The 22,566-nt window shown below is 39.1% G+C and overlaps 1 protein-coding gene across 4 annotated transcripts in view; it reads left to right on the plus strand.

The window, feature by feature from the left end:
- The window catches only part of AFF2 (ALF transcription elongation factor 2), a 495,327-nt gene that overhangs the window by 294,499 nt on the left and 178,262 nt on the right, over nt 1-22,566 (plus strand). For all 4 annotated transcript variants that reach the window (XM_045384048.3, XM_005594770.5, XM_015443919.4 and 1 more), the window contains exon 4: nt 16,067-16,111. In XM_045384048.3, the coding sequence (XP_045239983.2) occupies nt 16,067-16,111 (45 nt within the window). The remainder of the gene's footprint in view (nt 1-16,066; nt 16,112-22,566) is intronic.

Below are 22,566 nucleotides of genomic sequence, written 5' to 3' on the forward strand. Positions count from 1 at the left end.
CAGATGGTTTAAGGTTAACCCCATACCTTCCATTCACATGGTTATGTGACCTTGGGCAAGTCATTTCACCTCTGTGCACTGCATTTGTCCTCATCTTTAAAATTGGGCAGAAGGTAGCAGGCTGGAGTGTATAATCCCTGGGGCCTTTTCTCTGTCAGGAGCCTGTATAGGCGATGAGTGTATCCACTCATTACTGGACAGGCAACTCACAAGTATTCCATTGAGAATGAACAAGCAGCATTAGCTTTGCATGTGAATGATGGCACATTTATTATCAGATTTATTTCATGTATTACTTGTCCTTCCCCTCCCTGTCTTCCAACAGATATAGTAGATCTCAGTCAGTTTTAATGCTTTCAGCCTCTGCTGCACCTGTAGTAACTGTCTGCCAGAGGCAGCCCTTTTTCAAAGTCCCTATCTTACTGTAAGTAACCAGAATTTCTAAAGATGGAAAGGTTGCCCCTGCCAACTCTATTTCACTGTTTCTCTCTTTCTTGAAAGGAGCAATGAAAGGGAGAGGGTATCCCATGTTGAATAAGTAAGTGTCTGCCTTCATTCCAGCCTTGTCATGGCTCCAGTAAGCTCATTTCATCACAAATTTATGACTCCTAAAATCAATATTGACTGTGAATGTTGGGGGGAGGACAATTTTGAGGGCACATCTGAAGTACCAATGAACCCATAGGAATTCCCTTCAGTTAGGTGAAAAATGATCAAGAAACAAAAGCTAAAGGAGGAGTCAAGGACTACAGCATCAAGGTGCTGAACTCAGTGTTAAACCTGAGTCCTTAGTGCTTAGCAACTTTGAAGTCCTGGATGGAGGAAAGACTTGGTCTGTTTGTGGTAACAGCAGGTGCTTTCCAAGGTACAGACTGTCTGAGTCATTATTGTACAGGTAACATTCTCTCAAGATGATCTTTTTCACTTTCAAGTTTTCAACGTGCCATTTTGTAGGTTCCTTTTTAGACTATCAGTATTTTGCTTTTGATGTTGATGGTCAGCTTGGAATTTGTAATAACATTAATAACCGTATAACAGGGATAAATAATCTTTCATCTTGCAGAGGTGGGGGCGGGGGGTTCATGGCAATTTATCAAATTGTCTCCTGGATTGCTATGGCTCTAGTGGGAACTACATGGACAAATCTATGTTAAACAACAGCAGCATAAAATAGTGGAAGACACACTGGATTGTTTAGCCAAAAACCCAGGGGCTAGTCTCCACCACCTCTGACTAGCCATAAAATTTCAGACAAATCATGCAACCTTTTAAAGTCTCGCTTCTTTTTCATCTTAAAAAATGAAAGTAATTTTATCTTATTTGCCTACTTCAGAAGATTGTTGTAAGCAACAAATGATACCAGGAGGGGGATAATAGATGTAGAGGATGTGAAAGGATTTTGTAACCTGGCAAGGACTCTAAATTTCCAATGAATTATTTCTATTAGCAATGGTCTTAGTAGCAGTAATAGTAGAAGATATTCTTAATGTCATCCTCATATATAAATTCCCTCATTCCCCTTTGTTTTCATATGCCACCAGGATGCTGTTCTTAAAGTTTTGAATTAAGGGGTAAATATCTTTACTTTCAGGATTTAGGAGATCTCTCTCATGGGGTTAGATTATCATTTATAAAGAACTGAAACTGAGGATCTTGAAAACGCTAATTGTAAAGCTTATCATTACAGAGTAGATGTCAGATGCTGCCCTGAAACTTTGTAGCATCCTGATAAGGTGTCATGCTTTCCTTTTCAGCATAGATTGCAAAATGAAGGGTAAAACATTTAGAAATTAATAAAGCATATTTATAAAAATTATACCTGGCCATGAGCCAGGTAATCCCAGCACTTTGGGAGGCTGAGGCTAGCTGATCAAGAGGTCAGGAGATCAAGACCATCCTGGCTAACATGTTGAAATCCTGACTCTATTAATGATATAAAAAAATTAGCCAGGTGTGGTGGCACCCACCTGTAGTCCCAGCACTCGGGAAGCTGAGGCAGGAGAACCGCTTGAACCCGGGAGGTGGAGGTTGCAGTGAGCCAAGATTGCACCATTGCACTCCAACCTGGGCGACAGAGTGAGACTCTGTCTCAAAAACAAACAAACAAATATATATATATATATGTGCATACACACACACACACATATATACACCTAAGTGTCAGACTAGATAATTTCAAGATTAGTGTGATCATAATAAATTTTTGTTTACCAAATACTCTCAGCCTAGAGCTTCTCAGATAACCAATTAAAAGCACACTAAGTATTAATAATTGCATTATTTAAATAGGCATATTATTTTAGGTTTAGAAGGTCCCTCTTCTTCATGATAATGCATTTTCATGAAGAAAGATCTTAAAACTGATTCTAAGGATCTTCAAATAACACGTCATAGTGTAGTATATGTTGGTGAGTTTATTTATCTTGAGTTGGGAGCTTTTACAGATTCCAGCTATATGTCTTCACCACAAATCTTGTTTTTTTGTGCTCATGGCATGAGTGAGAATAAATGGAAGTTGTGGAGTCTGTGAAGGCCACTGGAGGGAGATTTCCCAGTCTCCTAATATATCAGTGTCTCTTCCTATCTGTTTCTGATGGGGTCCTACAGCACGTCAACATCCTTAGGTAAAGAAAATCTTCCTAAGAGGGAGCAGCAGTCACTGAAATTAAATTAATGAAACCCTGCATCTGCTGATCTATTTGACAAGAAGGAATTCGGGCTGCCAACATTTAGAAACCACTAGAAGTAATCTCCATTGGAAACCAGGCTTCGACTTTCTGCCCTGGGCTGCCCAAAGTATTGCAGTAGAAAATGCGAAAGTAAGTTGAACTTTGAATTATAATTTCAATGACTGTCTAGCGAAATGGATTCATGCTCTGGCACTGCACCTTTGAGGCTGTGGGTTCGTTCACATAAGATAAAAATCTGTCTGGCCTGACAGTTGAAAAGGTTGCAAGAACACTTGATGTCTGATGGTCTCAGTGTATTGCCAAATCTTGATTAAAATGGAAGACTTTGGAATAATTATGTTTTATTTTTTTTTTCAAAATAATCTTTTCAAACAGAGCCATTTCTACATGTTTTGGCTTTAAGTTTATTGACTTAGCCAAGTATAGATTGTATTTTCACTACCATTTAGCAATAACATCATACTTAACATGAAGCTCTCACATAGTTGAGATACTTTGGCCTTGGGGCCAACACGTTATTTTTGAAAATGACATCTAATTGTCATTGTAATATCTTTAATATTAAAAACTGAACTATCTACATTTTAATGCTTCCACTTTAACTCTAGAGCACATTGCCTGTCATCTGTTTTCATTATGAAAATACTTGCAGGAATGGCTTAGCATTTTTACTTCTGTAGATCATGTACCTGTGAAATGTGTAGGTTTTAATTTTAGATTAGAGACATCTACTAACTAGAGATTAACACAAGTTGGATCTTTCTAATTAATCTGCTTTTGGACCACAGATTGATAGACTTAACAGACACGAGTCACCTTAAAGACTGGATTCTAAGCCAACCCACTTGTTTTACATCTGGGAAAACTGTGACTTGCCCAAAGTCATACAGTTTGTCACTGAACCAATAGAGTTTCTTCAATACAGTCAGTTCAAGTATATTAAGCAGTATCTCATGAAGTACTAAAAGAGTCCTGAGGGCGGGGACAAAGTGTTACATATAGATGTCCACCATACTCAGAGAAACTCTATTCAGATTCATCTACCACATTTTCTGTTCTCAGCCAATTACATTTGACTATGCCAAAAATAAGGTACTTTCAGGAAACTACTTTCTGTCTTTTTCAAATGCTAAAGTCACTCTCTATCTGATTGTTTTCTCTTATTCAAAGCTAAGGTCCTGTCTTGCTCCCTTGCTTGACGACCCAGATCCATGGACAGTTTTTGCTTTCATGACTTTCTGTTGAAGTTATTGTCAGAGTCATGCATCTGGCTTTTTAAAATAGGATCACCACATAAACTGGGATTTCCAGGATAGCCCTGATTTCAATTCATTCTCCCCATAAATTGATATTCTAGAAATTTCCATATTTGGTCATGTAAATCACGTAATGCAAGCTGCCTTTGGTACCCACTGAAAGAAAATTTTTTTCTGCCAATGTGCCTCATTTAGGGATCAATAAAAGATATCTGCTAACATGCACTGTAATTCCTTACTTTAGATATGCAGGTCTTGTCTACTCATCTATAGTATACGCTCCCTGTCTTAGTGTGTCTTGTGCTTCTATAACAGAATATCTGAGACTGGGTAATTTATAATGAACAGAAATTTATTGGCTCACAGTTTTAAAAATTGAGAAGTCCAATGTCAAGATGTCAGTATCTGCCACAGGCCTTCTGTCTGCATTATAACATGGTGGAAGGCATCACATGGAAGAAGTTGGAGGTTGGGGAGAGACGGAGCGAGAGAGAGAAGCAGAAACAAAAGAGTGCCAAACTTGTCATTTTATCAGGAGCCTACTCCCATGATAATGACATTAATTTATTCATGAGGGAAGAGCCCCCATAGCCTAATCAACCGTAAGGGCCCCACCTCTGAATACTGTTACAATGGCAATTAAATTTCAACATGAGGTTTTGAAAGGACAAACATTCAAGCCATAGCACTCCCTGTGGACAGCCATTGTTTATCATGTACTGCATTTCACATAATGCTTAGCTTAGTGCACTGTGCATACTGAGGGTGCAATGCATATTTGTCATTTGGGATTATTTCTTTTACATGAACAGATTTTCCAAACCCCAAATTTAGAAGTACTGCAACACATTGATTCTGGTCAAGAGTAGGTCTGGTTAGTTCATTAAGAGTTTATTTTATCAGTAATGTGGTGTGCTTGTACCTGAAATTATAAATGCCTGCCAGGTATCTGTATCCTGCATACTTCCACAACTCAGAAATAATCAATACTTTGTTTTCTTGTGGATGCGAGACAAGTTAGGATCACTGGTGCTGGGTATATGCTGTCCACGTTAATTGGCATAGACCTTTAGGCTTCATAAACCATGGTACACCATGTATCACTCCTTCTTTGTTCTTCAGCATAAAATTCAATGGGCTTGAGACGCTCCACAGAGCTGGCCCACACTTAATGTCACAGACCCTTTATGACACACACTATGTCTATTTCAGGGGTTTTTGCAGAGTGATTTTCTGGAAAAGTGCCATGCCCTTCCATGAGCCAAGAATTTCAGAATGTCTCATAAATGGTGGACAGACTGGACTTTGGGGCCTCTCTCCAACTAACAGAAGATACTAAGTAAGGTCCAGGGGAAGTTTAAGAAACAAACTTCCTGTGTTTGTTCTATTGATTTTCCTACCAACAAGAAGTGTAACAAATTGTGATGTTTCCAAATAAAAAGCATCAGGAATAAGCTCCCATTTTATTGAGTGGTTTCCTGGACACACATGCAGGTGCATTTTGGAAGAGGCTGGATATAGCCAGAGACAGGTAACAAAGCCAGGTCACTTAACAAAGCAGGAAAGATAAGGGCCACGGTTGCAAATCATTATTTATAATCAAACGAAATGGTAATTTTGCCAACACTCCCTTCTCAAACATAAGACCATCATCATGGTAATCAAACTATTACTCTGACACAGTTTACTTACCAGGAGACCAATCTGAGATTGATGACCTGAAAATGGAGGTTGTCTTTCAATTCATTTGAAATGCAAACCGAGTAGACAACCTATACCTACTGTGGCATATTTTTAAAGCAAAATCAGCACCTACATTGACCTCCTATTTACATTTCTTTGAGAAGAAAAGAAAATCACATAAAAGCTATCAAGAAACACATTTCACAGCAGGCAAATTAATTGGTTTTACAGTATTTGAATGGAGGGTTTGTCAAATAAAACATGCCGTGACAGTTAATAGTGTCATTTAGAGCCAGAAAATTATTGGCTTATTTGTTATTGGATAAAAGGAAGGCAAACATTTTGTATTAGAAAGTTTTAATGTGTTTAAAATCCTCATTAGGGATTAATGGACATGCTTGCTTAGCACAGCGCCTCATTAATTTGAGGCTAAACAGTTACTTCTGTGTTTCAATCTCAGTGTTGTTTCTTAACTTTTTTTTATTTCTCTTTAATTAGATCTTGCATTTGAGTTTGCTCTCTATACCATTGGAGATATAGATTTAATTAATGAGATTTATAAATCTAATGAAAGTGAGTTATTCTTAGCTATCGTTTCATTTTAGTGAGCAGTTAAACCACATGTAAGTAGGCGCAGATCTAAGAGATTTCAGAAGTACAGAAAAAATGTGAACTTCCCTGAATATATTTAGCTGTGTCACTTGGCATTAATAGATAAAAGTGTTTTAATTAGAGTCATAAATAATAGGGGAGCTGGCGAGGATTCAGTTCCCATGCACATGGCTTGTTCTTTAGGATCATCACTGTCAAAGAAGAGCAATTGTAACTCTGTTTCTGTGGAATTTCAGTGTCATCCACTGGCAATTAAGACAATCCTAAGTGCGGAGTATAGAGAGTCAATAAGGTTTGTTAGAGGTTAGTATGAAAGTGGAGCCACTTTCTATCAAGTGTATTCTGTTGTCACTTTTATTGAGGGCATCTGTGGGTACAATTTATAAAGTCTATTCCATTTACATTGCTTTAAGGGGAATTTAGTTAAAGGAAAAACTGATAACTGAGTTTTTTGTTTTGAAACAGACGGTTAAATCATTAGCTATTTATTTGTAAGAAGACCATTGTAGTCTCTTTAAGGTGAGGGATTGTGAATGTCAAGGTAAGACTTTTTTTTTCTAAAAGATTTTCAAAAAATAGAGCCAAAGGTACATATTTAAAAGATTTTTTTGTAAATGGGGTTATGGAACTTAATTTAAGACCCCATAATATACCTGTGGCAATGCCTTCAGAAATTACCATAAAAACCTGAACTCCCACTTTTTTTTTTCCCATGAGGAAGTCCTTGTATCTTAGACACTGTAAATGAGTTGAAGAACTTGTCAATCCAAGACATATAAAAGATAATCGTATTTTAAAATACTGCATGATAGCAATCATATATTAAATGTGTAAAATGCTTGCTTGAATACAAAATGTTTCAATGATTAAAAATAGATCTTCTTTAAACAATTCAGAAACTCCTTCTAATGTTCTAAAGGAATGATTTCTCTCAGGAGGATATGAGTTAATAGAGTTCTTTGTGCTCCCAAAGAGACAGAGTAGCATTCAGTTAGGCCCAGAGGAGATCCTCAAGCCTTGGGGCTTATATTCAGCCCTGGGTTTAATTTCATCTAGCCTTCTGGATACTGTTACAGGAGTCACTACTGTGGAGTCCTGGTCATTAGTCCTACTCCTGTGCTTTCTACTTATTGCAGTCAGAATGAAACCTCTTCTAGATTAGAACAGTTGGAGAACTGTGAACTGTGGTTAATTAATCAGTGTTGGAAAAAGCAGAAGCTAACGATGAGGAGCAGTGTCACCTTCATCCAAATCGTCAGAGCTACTTGGCTTCCAACTCCCTTCTTTCTCCCCGCCTCCCTATCCCTTCTATTATTCTTCCCTAGCAAGTCTATGATCCATGTTTCTGTTTTCCAAGACAACTATTCCAACCTTTCCTTTTTCTTCCAATTTCCAATAAACACACCCCACTCTTAGCTGATGATCTTGCCGCATACTTCATAAAGAAAAATAAGATACAACCAGACAAGTACCATCTCATCTTCTTATCTTTAATTTCTCCAACCCAGCTGCTTATGTACCTGGGCACTCTGCCTTCCAACCTGTTACAATGGAAGAAGTGTACAGAAGTGTCCATGTTCCTATTTCAAGCCAACCTCTTCAGTTGTGTCTTGATCCACTCACTCCTTCTCAAGGATTTTGCTTTTACAATCATCCACTTTCGCTTTGCCACACTTTTTCCCTCTTCACTGAGTTCTATGCATCAAGTATATAAATATGTCTTAATATCATCCCTCTTATAAATACAAAACCAAACGAAAACCTTGACTCCACATCACCACTTCCTATTATTCCATTTCTCTACCCCCTTTCACAGTAGGAATTGTTTATTCACTCTCTCCACTTCTGCCCCTTCCACTCTCTCCTCAATACACAATCAGGTTTACATCCCCACCAAGATGCTGAAACAGCTATGACCAAGGATACAAATGACCTAGATATTGCTAAAGCCTGTTCTGCAGCCTCAAACTTATTAATGACCACTTTTTCCTGGAAGCACTTTTTCTTCTAGGCTATTGGGACCCCATGCTTGCTTCCATACACACTTTAAGAATTCATTTTTGGCTTTGGAATACATGACATGTGATAGATAATATACCATGCTATGTGCAGTGTGGCCTCCTGGCAAAGGGACTACTGCATATAGCAAAATACATAAAATAGGAAAGAATAAAGCAGAGTGTTAATAAAATCGTAGAATCTAAAAGATGTGTGAAAGATCCCGTAACCTGGTGACCAGCCCAAAGTGAAGGTGTTGTTTGTTATTCTGTGGCAACATAGGAAATGTAAGATAATAATGTGTGTGTGTGTGTGTGTGCCAGCATGTTTGATATTAGCATAAATTTAACTGTTCTGTATTTTGAACAAACTGGCCTGTATTCAGAGATTATGCCTTATTAACCTTTTGAAAGTTGTAATGTTCTTTTACAAAATAATAGTGCCAGTGGTTAATTTTGTTTTATAATGCTCTTATTGATAAAATAAAAAGTTAGTAATCTTATATGTATTCCTCATTATTTGTGTACTGTTATGTGAAATACAAAACACTGGGTACTTGTAATATATTCCCATGCCTTTACTGTATAGGCTGCTTAGGCTGCAGGCTGGTGAGTGAAGAAGCGGATTGTCCCAAATTACACAGCTAATTAGTGGTAGAGCTTGGACACATAACTACTGCTTCCTGTCAGGTTTTTTCACTACTTTATAAGATTTGTTATATGAAAGTGAGATCGCCGCTTTGCAATTGTTTACTTTCTCTATATTATGAGCTTATAGTATTAAGAGCATACTACAACTTTTAAAACGCTAACATTTACTCTTTAATTGACAGAATTCAAAGGTGAACTTGCCTCCTGATATATCTTTTTAATATATTTAGATAATGTATTAGTTCACTCCATTTTGTACATCTCTAGTTTTACAGTCTTCTCTTTTATTATGAGAGATTATTATGGGCCTGCACACAGACAGTCATTACCATTAATGGGAGCACACTAAGTAGGGATTAAGTGGAATCTAGATTTTGATCCTAAATGGTCTTTGGTTGCAGTACTAGGACTTTGGGACAGAAGTGAGTATCCTGCAGGCCCTGAGGAGTTGGCTGCTTACCTAGGAATTTCAAAAGGAAAGGACTAGGGCTGGAAGATCCGTGGATTGTAGGGCAAGCACCAAAAGAAGAAAGAAGGTCAGGAAGAGCATAGGCAAGAGAGGGCAAGCAAGTGGGGTCAGAATCATGGAGACTGGCAAAGAGAAGTAGGAGATAGCTCGAGTCTGATCCCAGAATGATGGAATCATAGCAAGAATCCTTGAGACTCTAAGTTGGAGATCTGTCCCTGTGGAACTGGGCTGGAAGACCCTACTCAGCCAGGGTATGAGTCTGGGTAGCTGCAGCAGTAGTAACCAGAATGGCCTCACTGACTAGCCCAGGGGACTTGAGACAGAGCATCCTTGAGGGAATGTGAGGCAGGCAGCAAGGTGCTTCCAGATAGGTTCTTGATTTCTAACAGTAATATTTCTAGATGTTTACCTTGTTTTTCTCTAAGACTGTAATATACCCTCATTCCCCCATCTCCTTTTATAGCTCACTCTTCTATAGAAACTAGTTATTAGAGCAAATAAATGAACAGTGAGCTAATGGCTATTCAGAGCCAACTGAATTAAGTACTCTTCACTTGAAATTCCATCTGCCATTAGGTACTCTCAGCTGATGATGGGCCTTTCTGCATATGCATTCCACCATTGCCCATACCTAATGTAATCACTGAAGAGGTGTCCTCATAATGAAGCATGTCACCCAACCCTCCTCCACCCTTCTCATCCCCACTCTCCCTTATCTCTCTTGTCATATCCACTCAAGTCCCATCTCCAGTCTCCTTTTTCACCTTTAATGAGAGCCAGCAGATGGAGAAGCAGCCTGAGACTCTTTACGCACTGGGACCCTGAATAGGATTTAGTAATTAGCAACATTCATAAGATGTCGTGGGAGCCGGTTTACAAGACGACCAAACTATCTCCTCAGTGGTTCCAAGGCTCAGAGTGCTGACACCTTTCTAAAGACTTTTGAGAGAACTTAGCATACAAAGTGCTGATGGAGACTTAACATGCACCCCCTACTAGGCTAAGGTACTTTTATATACCTCACTTCATCTTAACCTCACAAAAATCCTAGAAGTGGATTTTTAAAACTTTCTCTTACATAGATAGGGATACAGAGGCTCAAAGAAGTTCAAGTGGCTTGCCCAAGGTCGTAAAGCAAGCTGAACTTCAGAGCTAGGATTGAAATCCAGTTCTATGGAGCCTCAAAGACCAGGCTCTTTCCACTGCCCCCTTGGAGCCCCTAGAAAATACAGTAAATTATCTCATTCTCAAAGAAATAACAGTTCATGGTTATCTTTTGGTTTTATGTTCATGTATGATTCCAAACAATGGGTCATTTCCTGTATTTGGCTTAAAAAGACATATGTTAAATTATTTTGATCTTCATGCTCTATTTTTTGTTCTTTTTGTACTTTGTTGGTGCATATTAGCTTGTTTTACATGAAGTATTTTGACCAGGAGACTTACTTAAAAATTGGCCAGAAGCAGTATTTTAAAGCAAACACCAGCTCTTTGGATGCCCAGGATTTTTGCTGTATTAAAATGAAATTGGAAGATGAGCTGGTTAGCTGGACCATGTAACTGTTGTGAAATCGTTTTTGTTTTGATTAAAGTTATATTACCCGAGGACTTCTATCTACAGCTTATGCAATATTAACTGTTCCCGTTTAATCATAGACTCATGAATACAAACTAGAATAGGGACGGTTAAGGTGAGGCAGGAAGCAAGGGACAGACAGATCCTAATGTGAACTGAGTTTGTAGTTTTCCAAATTCATTTTGGAAAACTGGGACTCCCTGGATAGAGACATAGGGGATTTCATAATGCATGCAAATAGGAACTTCAGAGGCTGCTGTCCTGTGTTTTTACAAATTACCAATGATGGGAATTACAAATTTTAAAAAGCTCAAAAACTCATTTGGTAGTACAATATCATAACCTGGGTTTTTATTTTATTAGTAATTCTGTGTCAGGGGACTTCTGTGTACCACAAATCAATCATGGGGATAAATGGGGAAGTTTGTTAATGAAAGTACAAATGGAATTAGTTTGGAAGTCGCCATCAGTGTCTGTTGTGGATATTGGTTAACTGGGCCCAGTTATTTAATTTGCAATTAAATTTTCGGTTTTTAAGTTTTACTTTGAGAAAGTGTTTGTCTAGGTGGAATATACCTAGACTAGTGGATTATGATTGCCAGGTATTATGGGACCACCCTCAGGATGATTTTATGGGAAAAAAATGACTTCTCTTCTCTCACAATCCCTTAGTAATAATATACTCAGAGGTATGCATTGAGCTCCTCTGGATTAACCATGTGATGATCATTATTCTATTAATGTTTTACATTAATCTCCATGTTTTCTATTAGTGATGGCTGCTGCTTATGTCTCTCAATGCCACAATCAGCATGTTTTTGATATCTTGTATTACCCTAACCGCTAAGAAGTATGCTCCGATTAAACCATCCTATGCAATTCATTTATTGTTGCTGCAGTTAATTGAATATTTGATGATTTAAAGGAACTCTGATTATTTCATAAGATATGTATTTATCACCAGGCAGATAATTTGTGCGTGATCTCTGTGGCTACATGGAGTGGCAGCCTGCACTGTTAGATGCAGAGAGGGTAGGCACTTGTGAGGGTTCTCGGTGAACTCACCACCTGCCCGATGTGCACCTCCCTTCCCTGGCCCTCAGAGGACCACATCCGTGCCCAGCACAAGAGGGTCGTCTGGGGCCAGGAGTGAGAGCACAGCCTCCCCTGTGTGTCGTGCAGCTTGCTTTCTGCTCCAGGAGGAGGGGGCGGAGAGGGGGAATGAGAAAGGACGCTGCAGCTCTGAGTGGCTAACTTGGCGCTTTGTGGACTATCTGAATACTCAAGAGTGGATTTAAAGAGAGGAGAAGGTGCCTCCGGAATTAAGCAGCAGCTTGGCAACTCAACGGGCAGCAGTTCTAATCCCAGTGCCACCACTAGTTCTCTTCCTCAGTCTCTGTCTTTCACACCTGTCCGAGTAACTCCTCCAGAATTACTGCAAAGACGTGTGGGTGTCTGTGAGAAAGAGAAAGAGAGTGCAAGAGAATAGAATTTGGGGCTGAGCGCCAGCCTTAGCTCAGCTTTCTTCCAGTGTGCAGAGTGACCCTGGTGCATCTCCGCAGGGGACTCAGTGACTGAAGTGGCCTCAGGTGGCCCCATCACTTCTCAGCCATGTCGAATCCTTGGCCTCTCACTCCCATATGGAGCGAGGACTACAGTGGGGACCTCAACGGCTGGGAGCTTCTGTCTGACATGGCAGTGTCGGTGAACCCGGTAGGTACCCTTTCCCTGGCACTTAAATCAGACCTACTGTTTGGTCTTGTCTGTTTCCCTGTAAATGTTGTTTCCTCAATTTGCGTGGAGTCTTGAAGGCAGAAATGGTGTTGTCTTCAGTGTCTTTAAATCCTCCCTCTTGGCACCATCCTGAGCACAGTGTGAGCTCAATCAGGATTTGTTGTCTAAAGAAATAAATGGGAGAGCTGATGAATAGGCGGACAGGCGAATGAATGCGATCCTATTACCCTTGTCATGACTACCTTACAATGTATGTCCCAGTGGGTTTCTAATTGTTTGTTTTCCTATCCCATCTAGACATTTAACTCTGAGAGAAAGAACCCGAGACTCAGAGTGATTTGTATTACCAACTCTCCATGTTTTGCACTGTACTAGGCACGTAAGAAATATTTGCTGGTTAATTAAAAAACACTTGCAGGAAGGAAAAGCACTTGCGGTTCAAACGTGGTTGTCTTATGGAGAAAACAGCTGTGGGCCTGGGCTAGATGAATTTGTAGAACTAGTGACTTTATGAGAATGTTGGATTTTAGTGTTTTCTAAAGAAAAATATCTAAACACTGAGTGTGAATGCATATTTATTTGACTGCTCTTGCCTTTAGAGTTCTTCTCTGTCTGTCCTGAGTGCTGCCGACTCCAATAGTCAGTCATTATTAAATGTGCTGCAAAGCTTCAGAGTCCACAACTTTTTCTCTTTTGACAGCATTTCCTCCCATAAAGAAGTGGATATTTATATTTCGAAGAGGGGAGATGATATTTTCAGTTGGCAAGAGTGAGTCAAATCTTAGTTTGAAAAGATGAGAAGACAGGACTTAAGAAAAGTAAGGAGAACAACAGGACAAGGGGTAATAACTTAATTCATTGTATTGGGCTTTGCGGATTACAAAGCACAGTCACATCACTTATTTCACAGGAGGCTCACAGGAGCCCTGTGAGATTTAAAAAGAATTGGTATTACTATTATTCTTTCCTTTTCTTTTACATTTGGAAAAACTGGAACTCAGAAAGGTACAGTTATTAAGTCCTGTTCCCAAGTGGTAGGGCCAGGACTCCCTCCCAACCCTTTTGACTCATCAGCAGGTGCTCTTGCTGTGTCTGCATATCACTCATATATTTTCACTTTGATTTAAAAATTAACGCTGATGTGTTTGTGTGGGAAAAGGGGAACAAAGACCTTTTCATGAGACTGGGCCATACATTTTTAGCCTAGGCTGCACACTCTAATACAATGCAACAATGATATTGAAGATTTAAGCCTTTCTTATAATCCTTTGACCTTTGTATTTGGGGAATGTGTTTGTTAGAAGTTCAAGAACTCTCTTGGAAAATACAGTTGCTGGAGCACTGAGCAATGGAATGAGGTTGTATTTGCAGTTGAGAACTGCCAGTTTAGCTGTATAATCATATAAACATGTTAGACTAGCATCTTCCAGTGTATATTCTGCAAACATTCATTTTGTGAAATAGCAGTAGTTATTAATTGAAAAATAAAGCAAACAAACAAAAAAAAAACAACTAAAACTAAAAACCCAAGACTTAAGGGCCAGGGAAGTTGGGAATGTACTTTATTAAAAATTTTAGACAGGTGTCTCACACCTTTTTATTTGCATCATGGATCTCCAAAGAGGGATACAATATGGGTTGCAACATTTCCCATACTTCTTTGGACACAAAACCTTTTATTTTGCCTAACTACTGTCCATGGGATGGTCATCTTTTTAGTACTTCCCCACAGCTTATAGTTGTGCATTAACTATGTGATTCTTCATATTCACCTTCCTATTGAGCCTGTAAACTCCATGAGTGAGGAAATTGTGTCTCCTTTTGCTTTCCATTGTAACTCTGCCTGGCACCAAGTGGCACAGTCCTTAACTCTCCAAAATTGTTTGTTGAATGAATGAATGAATTGTGCTACACCAAATCACCAGTGGTTCTCTATCTGAAACCTGTATTTTAGATTCTTTACAAGGTATGCCCAGCCAACTTAAGTCTTTTCTTCTCCTATTTCTTCTACCTAGTATTAGAGTATTATTGTTATTGGGAGGATGGCTGTATAAATTTGTCATCCAAACTGGAGGACATTTTTGAGAGAGAAAGGGAATACTATCAATAATTACACAGATAACAAGTGTAACCTGGGGTTGTACTGGGCCATCTAGAATTGATAGCCCTTCATTATTGGTGACTGTCTCAGGCTGTCTCTCCTGTTTGGGATTTTAGGCCTCTTGGAGTGGGGACTTTTACATGTAGAAGGTCTTCAATAAATACTGGTTGTAATGAATGCATGTACAGAAGTGACTATAATTCTGTTTGAAGATTTGCTGTATTGTTTAACTTGTAGTTTTGTCAGGTGAGGAAATCTAGTGCCATATTCTATTCTTCATTTCCCCAAGTATAGTTGAGTCCATATTTCAGTCTGTTGGGGAGTTAATAATTGTCCTTGCAAGAGGCCTGGGCAATGTAGATGTAATGGCAGTGCTCTCTTAGCAGGACTGGGCGTTCATCTTTCAAGGCAGTGAATGAGAGACCCACTGTTCTTACCAGAGCAGGCAGGAAGCAAATGTGATCAGACTGCAATCCTGGAGAGGGTTAAGGTGTGAAGGGGAAATAGGAATGTTTGGGGGATGCCTAAAACCTGCACAGATGACGTGGTGATCAGCAGACATTTTTCTAGATGGTTGCCCGACTCTCAAGTTCCTGATGGTGCACTGTCTTGCAACTGGTATCTTATTTTATTATCTCACTTCTTGCTTTCACTGATTATGAAGCACCTGCAGGAAAGGGCTATGGGCCTGACATGGAATAAACCCTCAGTACCTTTCTGCTAGTGACTTGAATCTTGATTCATTAGGAAGGTGTCACACTGGGAAAAATGGATCATGGGATTCACTGAGTATACTTCTTAGACTTCTTGTAACTGCCAAGGCAAGCATGCAATTTACGCAGGCCGTTATCCTTAGTGTTTTGTAAGCACCTAGTTGGACTCCCAAGTTCAAAAAGAACTCAATTTAATCACAAAGTGTTTTATATAGGCCTCATATTTTTAATGAATAATATACAAAAGTATGTCAGAGGGTCAAAGATGCCTTAAAGATCATGAGATCAAGCTCTCTTTGGATAGATGAGCAAAGAGAAGCCCGAGGGGGTGGGGGAGGGGTCAGTGCCTAAAAGGAAATCAGTGACAGAACAAGGAGTCACTTTCTTTCTGCACCATGCACTGCGATCTTACCACTTCATTAAAGTAAAACAAAATTAGTCATTTGCAGAGATATTCTTTTGTATTTAATAGGAAAAAATTGATAGCTAGATTTTCTTGCTTTACAGTTTGTCCTACAGAGTAAACTATTGTACAAGAAGAATAAATAGATTGTGCCTAATGTTTTCTATTTATTTTATTTCAGGTAAGTCTTCCCAGTGATCCAAGCTGTGTTGAAGAAATCTTGCGGGTGAGTTTAAACCTTTATTTTTGTGCCTTTTAATAATGAAGCAATCTATCTGCTTAAGCTGTTTAAAGTAATTACTGTTCTGTTTCAAGGAGTTTCATAATGGGGAATCCTGACATTCTACTTCAAGACCCTTCTGCTTATTCCAGTGGCCTCATTTCTTACCTGTCTTCTTTCCATTTTGTAATCAAGCTAGTTTTCTAATATCACTAAGCTTCTGCCCTATCCATTCCTACATCCTTCTCAGACACTCACCACCTTCTTTAGGAAACTTTCCCTGTTCAAGCACCATACCCTAAACCTTTGCCTTTTACCTTTCTGGGACCTCAACTCAATCTCACTGCTGCCGCCCACTACGTGGAACATGGTTATCAACATTGATTGTGGCCTATAATGAGGGGAAGAGATGTGGGAGTGGGAGAGGAGGAGAAGATGAGAGACTTGAAAATGATGGCATGTTGTGGGAAGTGTTACTTATGGAAGTGAGTGTATGTGTGTGAATGCCTTGGGGGCAGAACAAAGTTGAAAGAGTGGCTATAATCTCTCCTGAAGTAAACAATTAAACCAAAAGAAGAAACCAAATTTAAGTGAGAAAAACATATCTGTCTACTGTCTCTGGCCATTGGCATCAGAAGGCAGTATGGAATCATGGTAATGAGCTGCTGTACCGGCTCTACCATTTGTCACTTCTATGACCTTGGACAGATTACTTTATCTCTCTGAATTTCCTTTCCTTGTCTGTAAAAGAGGACAATAATACCTGCCCTAACTCCCTTATAGGCTACCAAGTGGTATATAAATCCTTGTTATTGTAATAAATGATGACCAGTGTAGTCATATAAAAACCATGAAGGCTTTCTATCTGGGAAAGAAAATAATCTGTGTGCCAGTGAAAATTCTGCATTCCCTTTCCTCAGTTACCAAAGTCACTCCAACTCCCTCTTCATCCCCCTCTCCCAGTAAATGCCTTCTCAGCAGCCCAGTGTTTGAAGCAAGCCCTGAGAAAATGCAGCCAAAGGAATAGTCAAGAGCCAAAAGCTGTTTACCATTGAATTGGCTTGCCACCCAGAGTATACCTGATGTGCACATTCGTGCACCTGTTTCAGCCCAAGAACATTGTTCTTGACTATTAAAGAGATGAGTCAGTCATATCACTTTGATCAGTGATAAGACTATATGGATTAGGGCAGGGGTTCCCAATCCCAAGGCAATGGACTGGTACCATGTGTTCCTCATGAGAATGTAATGCCTTGATGATCTCAGGTGGAACAGTTTCATCCAAAACCATCTCCCCACCCCTACTCCCACTCCCTACCCCCTCATCTGTGGAAAAATTGTCTTCCATGAAACCAGTGCCTGGTGCTAAAAATGCTAGGGACTGCTGGATTAGGGCTATGCTGACTACTTTGGTAAGATAAGAACCCAGCAACCCCTCAGTCATCTGTCTCAGTCATCTATCTCAGGGGCCCGACGTTTTGGGTGGAGACGAGGCAGCTGTTATGAGTGCCACAAAAGGAATGCACACTGGGAATTCAGCTGCTTGCTCCTTTCCCATTGGGAAAATACATTCAATCCTTGCTCACGTCAACAGCCTTCCTTAACAGAAGGTAGTAACATTGAAAGAAATGTCTTACTCTGCTCTACATAGTAACCTTGTTATTCCTTTCTTCTCTGAGTCACAAGCATAAATAAACTCAGTGGCCTTTTTCTTAACTCCCAAAGGAATGCCAGACATACCTCAAAATCTCTACCTAATTTGTCACAATTGAAATTACCTACTTGAAAGCAACCCGGCCCTGGTGCCTAGGTGGTTGGTTATGTGACTAAATGCAGGAAGGAGGGTGAACACCTGGCAGAGGCTGGCAACACCAGTCTCCTAAAGGAGCCACTTAGAGAAACAACAGAATTTCACTTACACATGGAAAGAAAAGAAGCAGGTTTCCTTAATAGGCTCACAAAAGATAACATGCTTTGAGAAAGTTACAAAAGTCCTTCTGTTATTCTTGAAAGAGAATCTAGAGAAATGTCTCTTTTTTTGAAGGGCTATAGATTGTATAGAATTCTTTTTTTTTTTTCCAACAACGCTGTTAATGAGTGGGCTTTCTTTTATTAAAGAATGAATGTTTCATTCCCCATGCTTCAAATAAAAATAAGGTTTCTGAAATTTGCGTCCCCAATTTTATGACTAATTGTTAAATTTTTATAGACCACCTTGCTTGTCACAATAGAGCATGCTTGTTGGGCTTTTTGTCTTAATTACACATTCGTGTTCCTTTTGGTTTGAGGGCCTTAGAGGCCTGTGGCGGGTTCCACAGTAAATTTGTCACCTCATTCCCCATAAACCCCCTTCTTAGGGAAAAGTACATTTTCTCTTTCTCCCTACCTCTCCTGGCCATGTTCACTGCTTTTCAAACTAAGCAGAGGCCCAAACAAGGTCATCTCTCCTCACTGAGGGGAGCTATGCAGAGGAAGGAGCACCAGCCCCAGAGTGGAGGAGCTGGCTTCCGGTTGCTCATGAGATTCCCTTATTTCCTAGCTGTGTTGCTTTTCAGTGTCTTCATCTAGAAGCATGAGCTAGTTATTACCCCCTCCATCTCTCTACTCACCTCCAATGAAGGAAAATTTAAATTATGCACATTGTTTGCATCTGCACCATGAAAATCTGAGTCCATTTGCTCTCCCATCTTTCCCACTTCCCTGATCCCCCTTTTTTCCCTCCACCACCTGGCAAGCAAACATATGCAAACCCACTTCATCTCACATGGAGACAGACTTCTTTTATTAACCAAATGCAACACAACCAGCCTTTCCCCACTCTCAGCCCCTCAGTCCTCCAGGCTATGGAAATGCTTTCACCTTATGTGTTTTGTTATGGCCCCCTTTGTCAAAATGCTGTCCAAATTCAAGCCAGTTGGTTTCTCTTGAAAGCCCCTCTCACCATTCGTCTGACAATGTTCTCAGCACCCCTTCAGACCAGCGGGTCCACTTTTCTTTCTTTGCCCCCCTGGGCAAAGTGCTATAATATGCCGGAGCCCACCTTGTCTCGTCTTCCAGCAATTTTCTTCTTGCCCTCATGCCCTTGCAGATGCAATCAGATTACAACAGGCTAACTTGACCTGATGTGTCAACCTTATTTTCCTATAGCAGGTGATGGCTTTTCAAAGCACTTGAATCTCATTGTCTTATTTGGTCATAAGGAATAAGGTAGTTTCTTATTATTTCATGAAATTGAGGTCCAGAGAGGTTAAATGACCTGCAATCCAGGGTGGGGCTGGTATGTGGCGGAAGTAAAATAGTATCTGGCCTTTGTTTTCTAAATCTAGTGATCTTTGCACTACACCCAACTCTCAATCACCCTGTCACAAATCTAGAGTGAGAATCTCTGAATATTAAACAAAATTGCTTTAGACAGTAGCTGACATTTCCAGCAACTTTAAGAATACCAGCAAACCAATATAATTTGAACAGATCTTAGAAATTAATTCTGCCTTTTTGTCATTCTTTAATATTTTTTAATCTAATTTCAAATAATAATAAAACAATAGCAAATTTGCTTCTAATAATAAAAGAACTGATAATAGTAATGTGTGGTCTATTGCATGCCAGGCACAGTTCGTAAGCACATTATGTCTTTGAACCTTCACAACAACCCTCAAAAACTGTTATTAGTCATGCTTTACAGAATGGTAAAGAGTGAAAGTCAGAGAGGTGAAGTAATTTGCCTCAGGTCACAGTTCTCCAAATCTCTGACAAGAGTCATGCTATATGTTCTTCGGGTCCTGTTGGCTTATCTGAATCCATTCTTACTTAGCAGCCTCCAGTCTGCTTTATGATTAACATTATAGTGGATTCAACCAGCAATTCATTTCAGCTTCTGTTGTTTCCTCAATTTGTACAAATTCAGTTATGCCAGAATAATTTAAGTAGTTTCTTGAACAAACTAGAATTCATTGGCCTACAACACCTTTACACCAAACTGATCTTCTCCCACGAAATGAGCTGTACAAATTCAGATGTCTTTGCTCCTTTTCAAGCATATTATTGCTTATTATGAATTTTACAAATCAGAAACTTAAAAGCAGCAATCTGTGCAATGCATCCCAGCTTTTACACTTGCTTCCATCAGCATGCTATTTACTCTTTAGAGTCAAGCTACTCTCATGTGTAAATGGAAATAAAAAATAATAACAACTCTGGCCACAGTGATGGCATTTTGCAGTAACATTCATCGATCATGTGAGGGATTCCTAGGCAGCTCATCTGTAGTAATATGGGCACCAGCAGCAGCTTCTTTTCTGAGCTCTGTGGGGTTTTATGGATCCTAGAGTAATCATTTCTGGAAGAGTTAAGCCAAGGAGAGCAGCATGCTCTAAATACTACTAGCTAAGGATGGATGCTCAATGATTATTTGTTCTGCAGTAGTATGATTTATTTGTTCATAGAAAGAATTTACTTTAAAAAATCAACAAACTATCAAATCCTTTCTGGAATCAAAAATGCAGATAGAGCATTTCTTTTAGATTTGATGCTGAACAGATTGTCTCTCCTAGCAAAGTACCTTCTGTAGTTGATAATTTCATAGGCAAACATCTGTAAGGGTAATTCAGTGTTTATGAGGGATGCTGAATTTGCTAGCTAGGATTTAGGGAACTTGATTTGATAAACTGTATCTTCTTACAGATTTCTTCCTGCCATAGGGATCAGGTTGGTAGACACCTACTTGGCCACCTCTTTTTGAGTACAGTATGATCTGTGTTTACAGCATTCTAAATTATGGCAATTCTACTTATTAGGCTTGTGTTTTAGTTAAAAGTTTTAGCATGGAAAAATTTACCAAATATTTACAGGGCAGTGCTTGTTATTTTATTTTTATTTTTTAACAGGGAAATAAATGAAAAAACCCATCTTGCAAGTAAGAAAAAAATGGATCAGGGAACAAAACTGGACAGACAATTATGTCTGAAAGGAAATTTGATTATATTGTCATGGCTATGCAGCATAATCAAGCACTTTTCAGTAGAATTTCTTTTATAAATTTAACCAATAATTAGGCAATTGATTTTATATCCTGTCAATACATTAATGTATAAATAATGTTCAACTAGGATTCATGCAAACGATTTTCTATATAGCTGTCTTAAATAAGAATCATTCTGGAATATTTCAGAAAACATGTATCTTATTTGGATGTGGACTTTTAAAATTACAATTTCTTGAAATAGTAATATAGTGTTCCACCCAGGAAAGATAATTCCTAAATATAATTTAGACTATAATTAATGTTAACATTGATGGAGTCAAATAAATGAACTAATGATTGTGCCCTTTGCTAGTCTGATGACTAGTTCTTACCTAATGGCACTGGGAAATATGTAAATTTGTCAGCAGGTGAAAATGCCCTTGACTGGGTAAATAATGTGCAGTATTACCTTTTCTGAAGCTAATTCAAAGCACTAATGGACTTAATATGTAGCATGCATATGTGAGGTGAGCTATTCATGGAACCAAATTAGCTCATAAGAGATATTATCCATTATATGCCTCCTAATAATCATTTCCTCTTTTGTCAAACACAAACCAACCCAGAAGAAAGATGCTTACTTTAATTATAACATCTGTTATGTGAACAATGCAGGTAAGCCATCCAGTGTGCTTCCAAATGCACTTAGAACCTGTCAAGCAGTTTAAATATTTTTATGTGGAATCTAGGGGTTTGCAGCTAGCATATGAGGTGAATTTTAAATGATTTTACAGACGTCATTGGGAAAGTGAGTAATATGAGTAATGAGGTGACTGGGCCAGTGAATCATGGGAACCTGTCAAACATGGGGAGATGTCAGGGAAGAGATGATGTCAAATAGCAGTAACTTAGCAACCAGCATTTAGCTGTCCAGAGAATGAGCAAGAGTAGCCCCTTTAAAATAGCTGAGTAAATATATCAGTTCCTATATATCTTAGGTATGCTATAAAAATAAGTCTGTTCTCTGTCAACCTGTTTCTTTTTGGGAATATGGTGATTTATGATTTTCTATTGAATTGGATGAAAGCAGGTGAGAATTTAGGCCATATGTAGAATTTACACCTGCTTTCTGTATCTTGGGTGTATGGAGAGAGTAATGAAACAACGCATTGGTTTGCCAAAAAGCATTCTAAGCTTCTCTGAAAGAAGTAATAGCTTCCAACTGTTGTCTGAGAACGAGAATTTTTGTCCTAGCTTTGCTAGTGGGATTGGGCTGGGGGAAGGAGAAGTAATGCAAGGAAGTTAACCATTCCACCTGCATCTGTGTAAAGGTGAAACTCATGTCTCTGCAAAACACCTTGGGGAAGTAGCCTCTTGGAATCAATTTGGTAGGCATCTCCCAGTTTTGAAATGAAAGAAAGAAGGAAAGAATAAAACAAGGCTGGTCCCTTCTCTGATTTGTCACCAGAAGCATTCAGGAGAATGAGAAAAATAAATT

Source organism: Macaca fascicularis, chromosome X (assembly GCF_037993035.2).
Source record: "Macaca fascicularis isolate 582-1 chromosome X, T2T-MFA8v1.1".
In the NCBI taxonomy this organism is placed as follows: domain Eukaryota; kingdom Metazoa; phylum Chordata; class Mammalia; order Primates; family Cercopithecidae; genus Macaca; species Macaca fascicularis.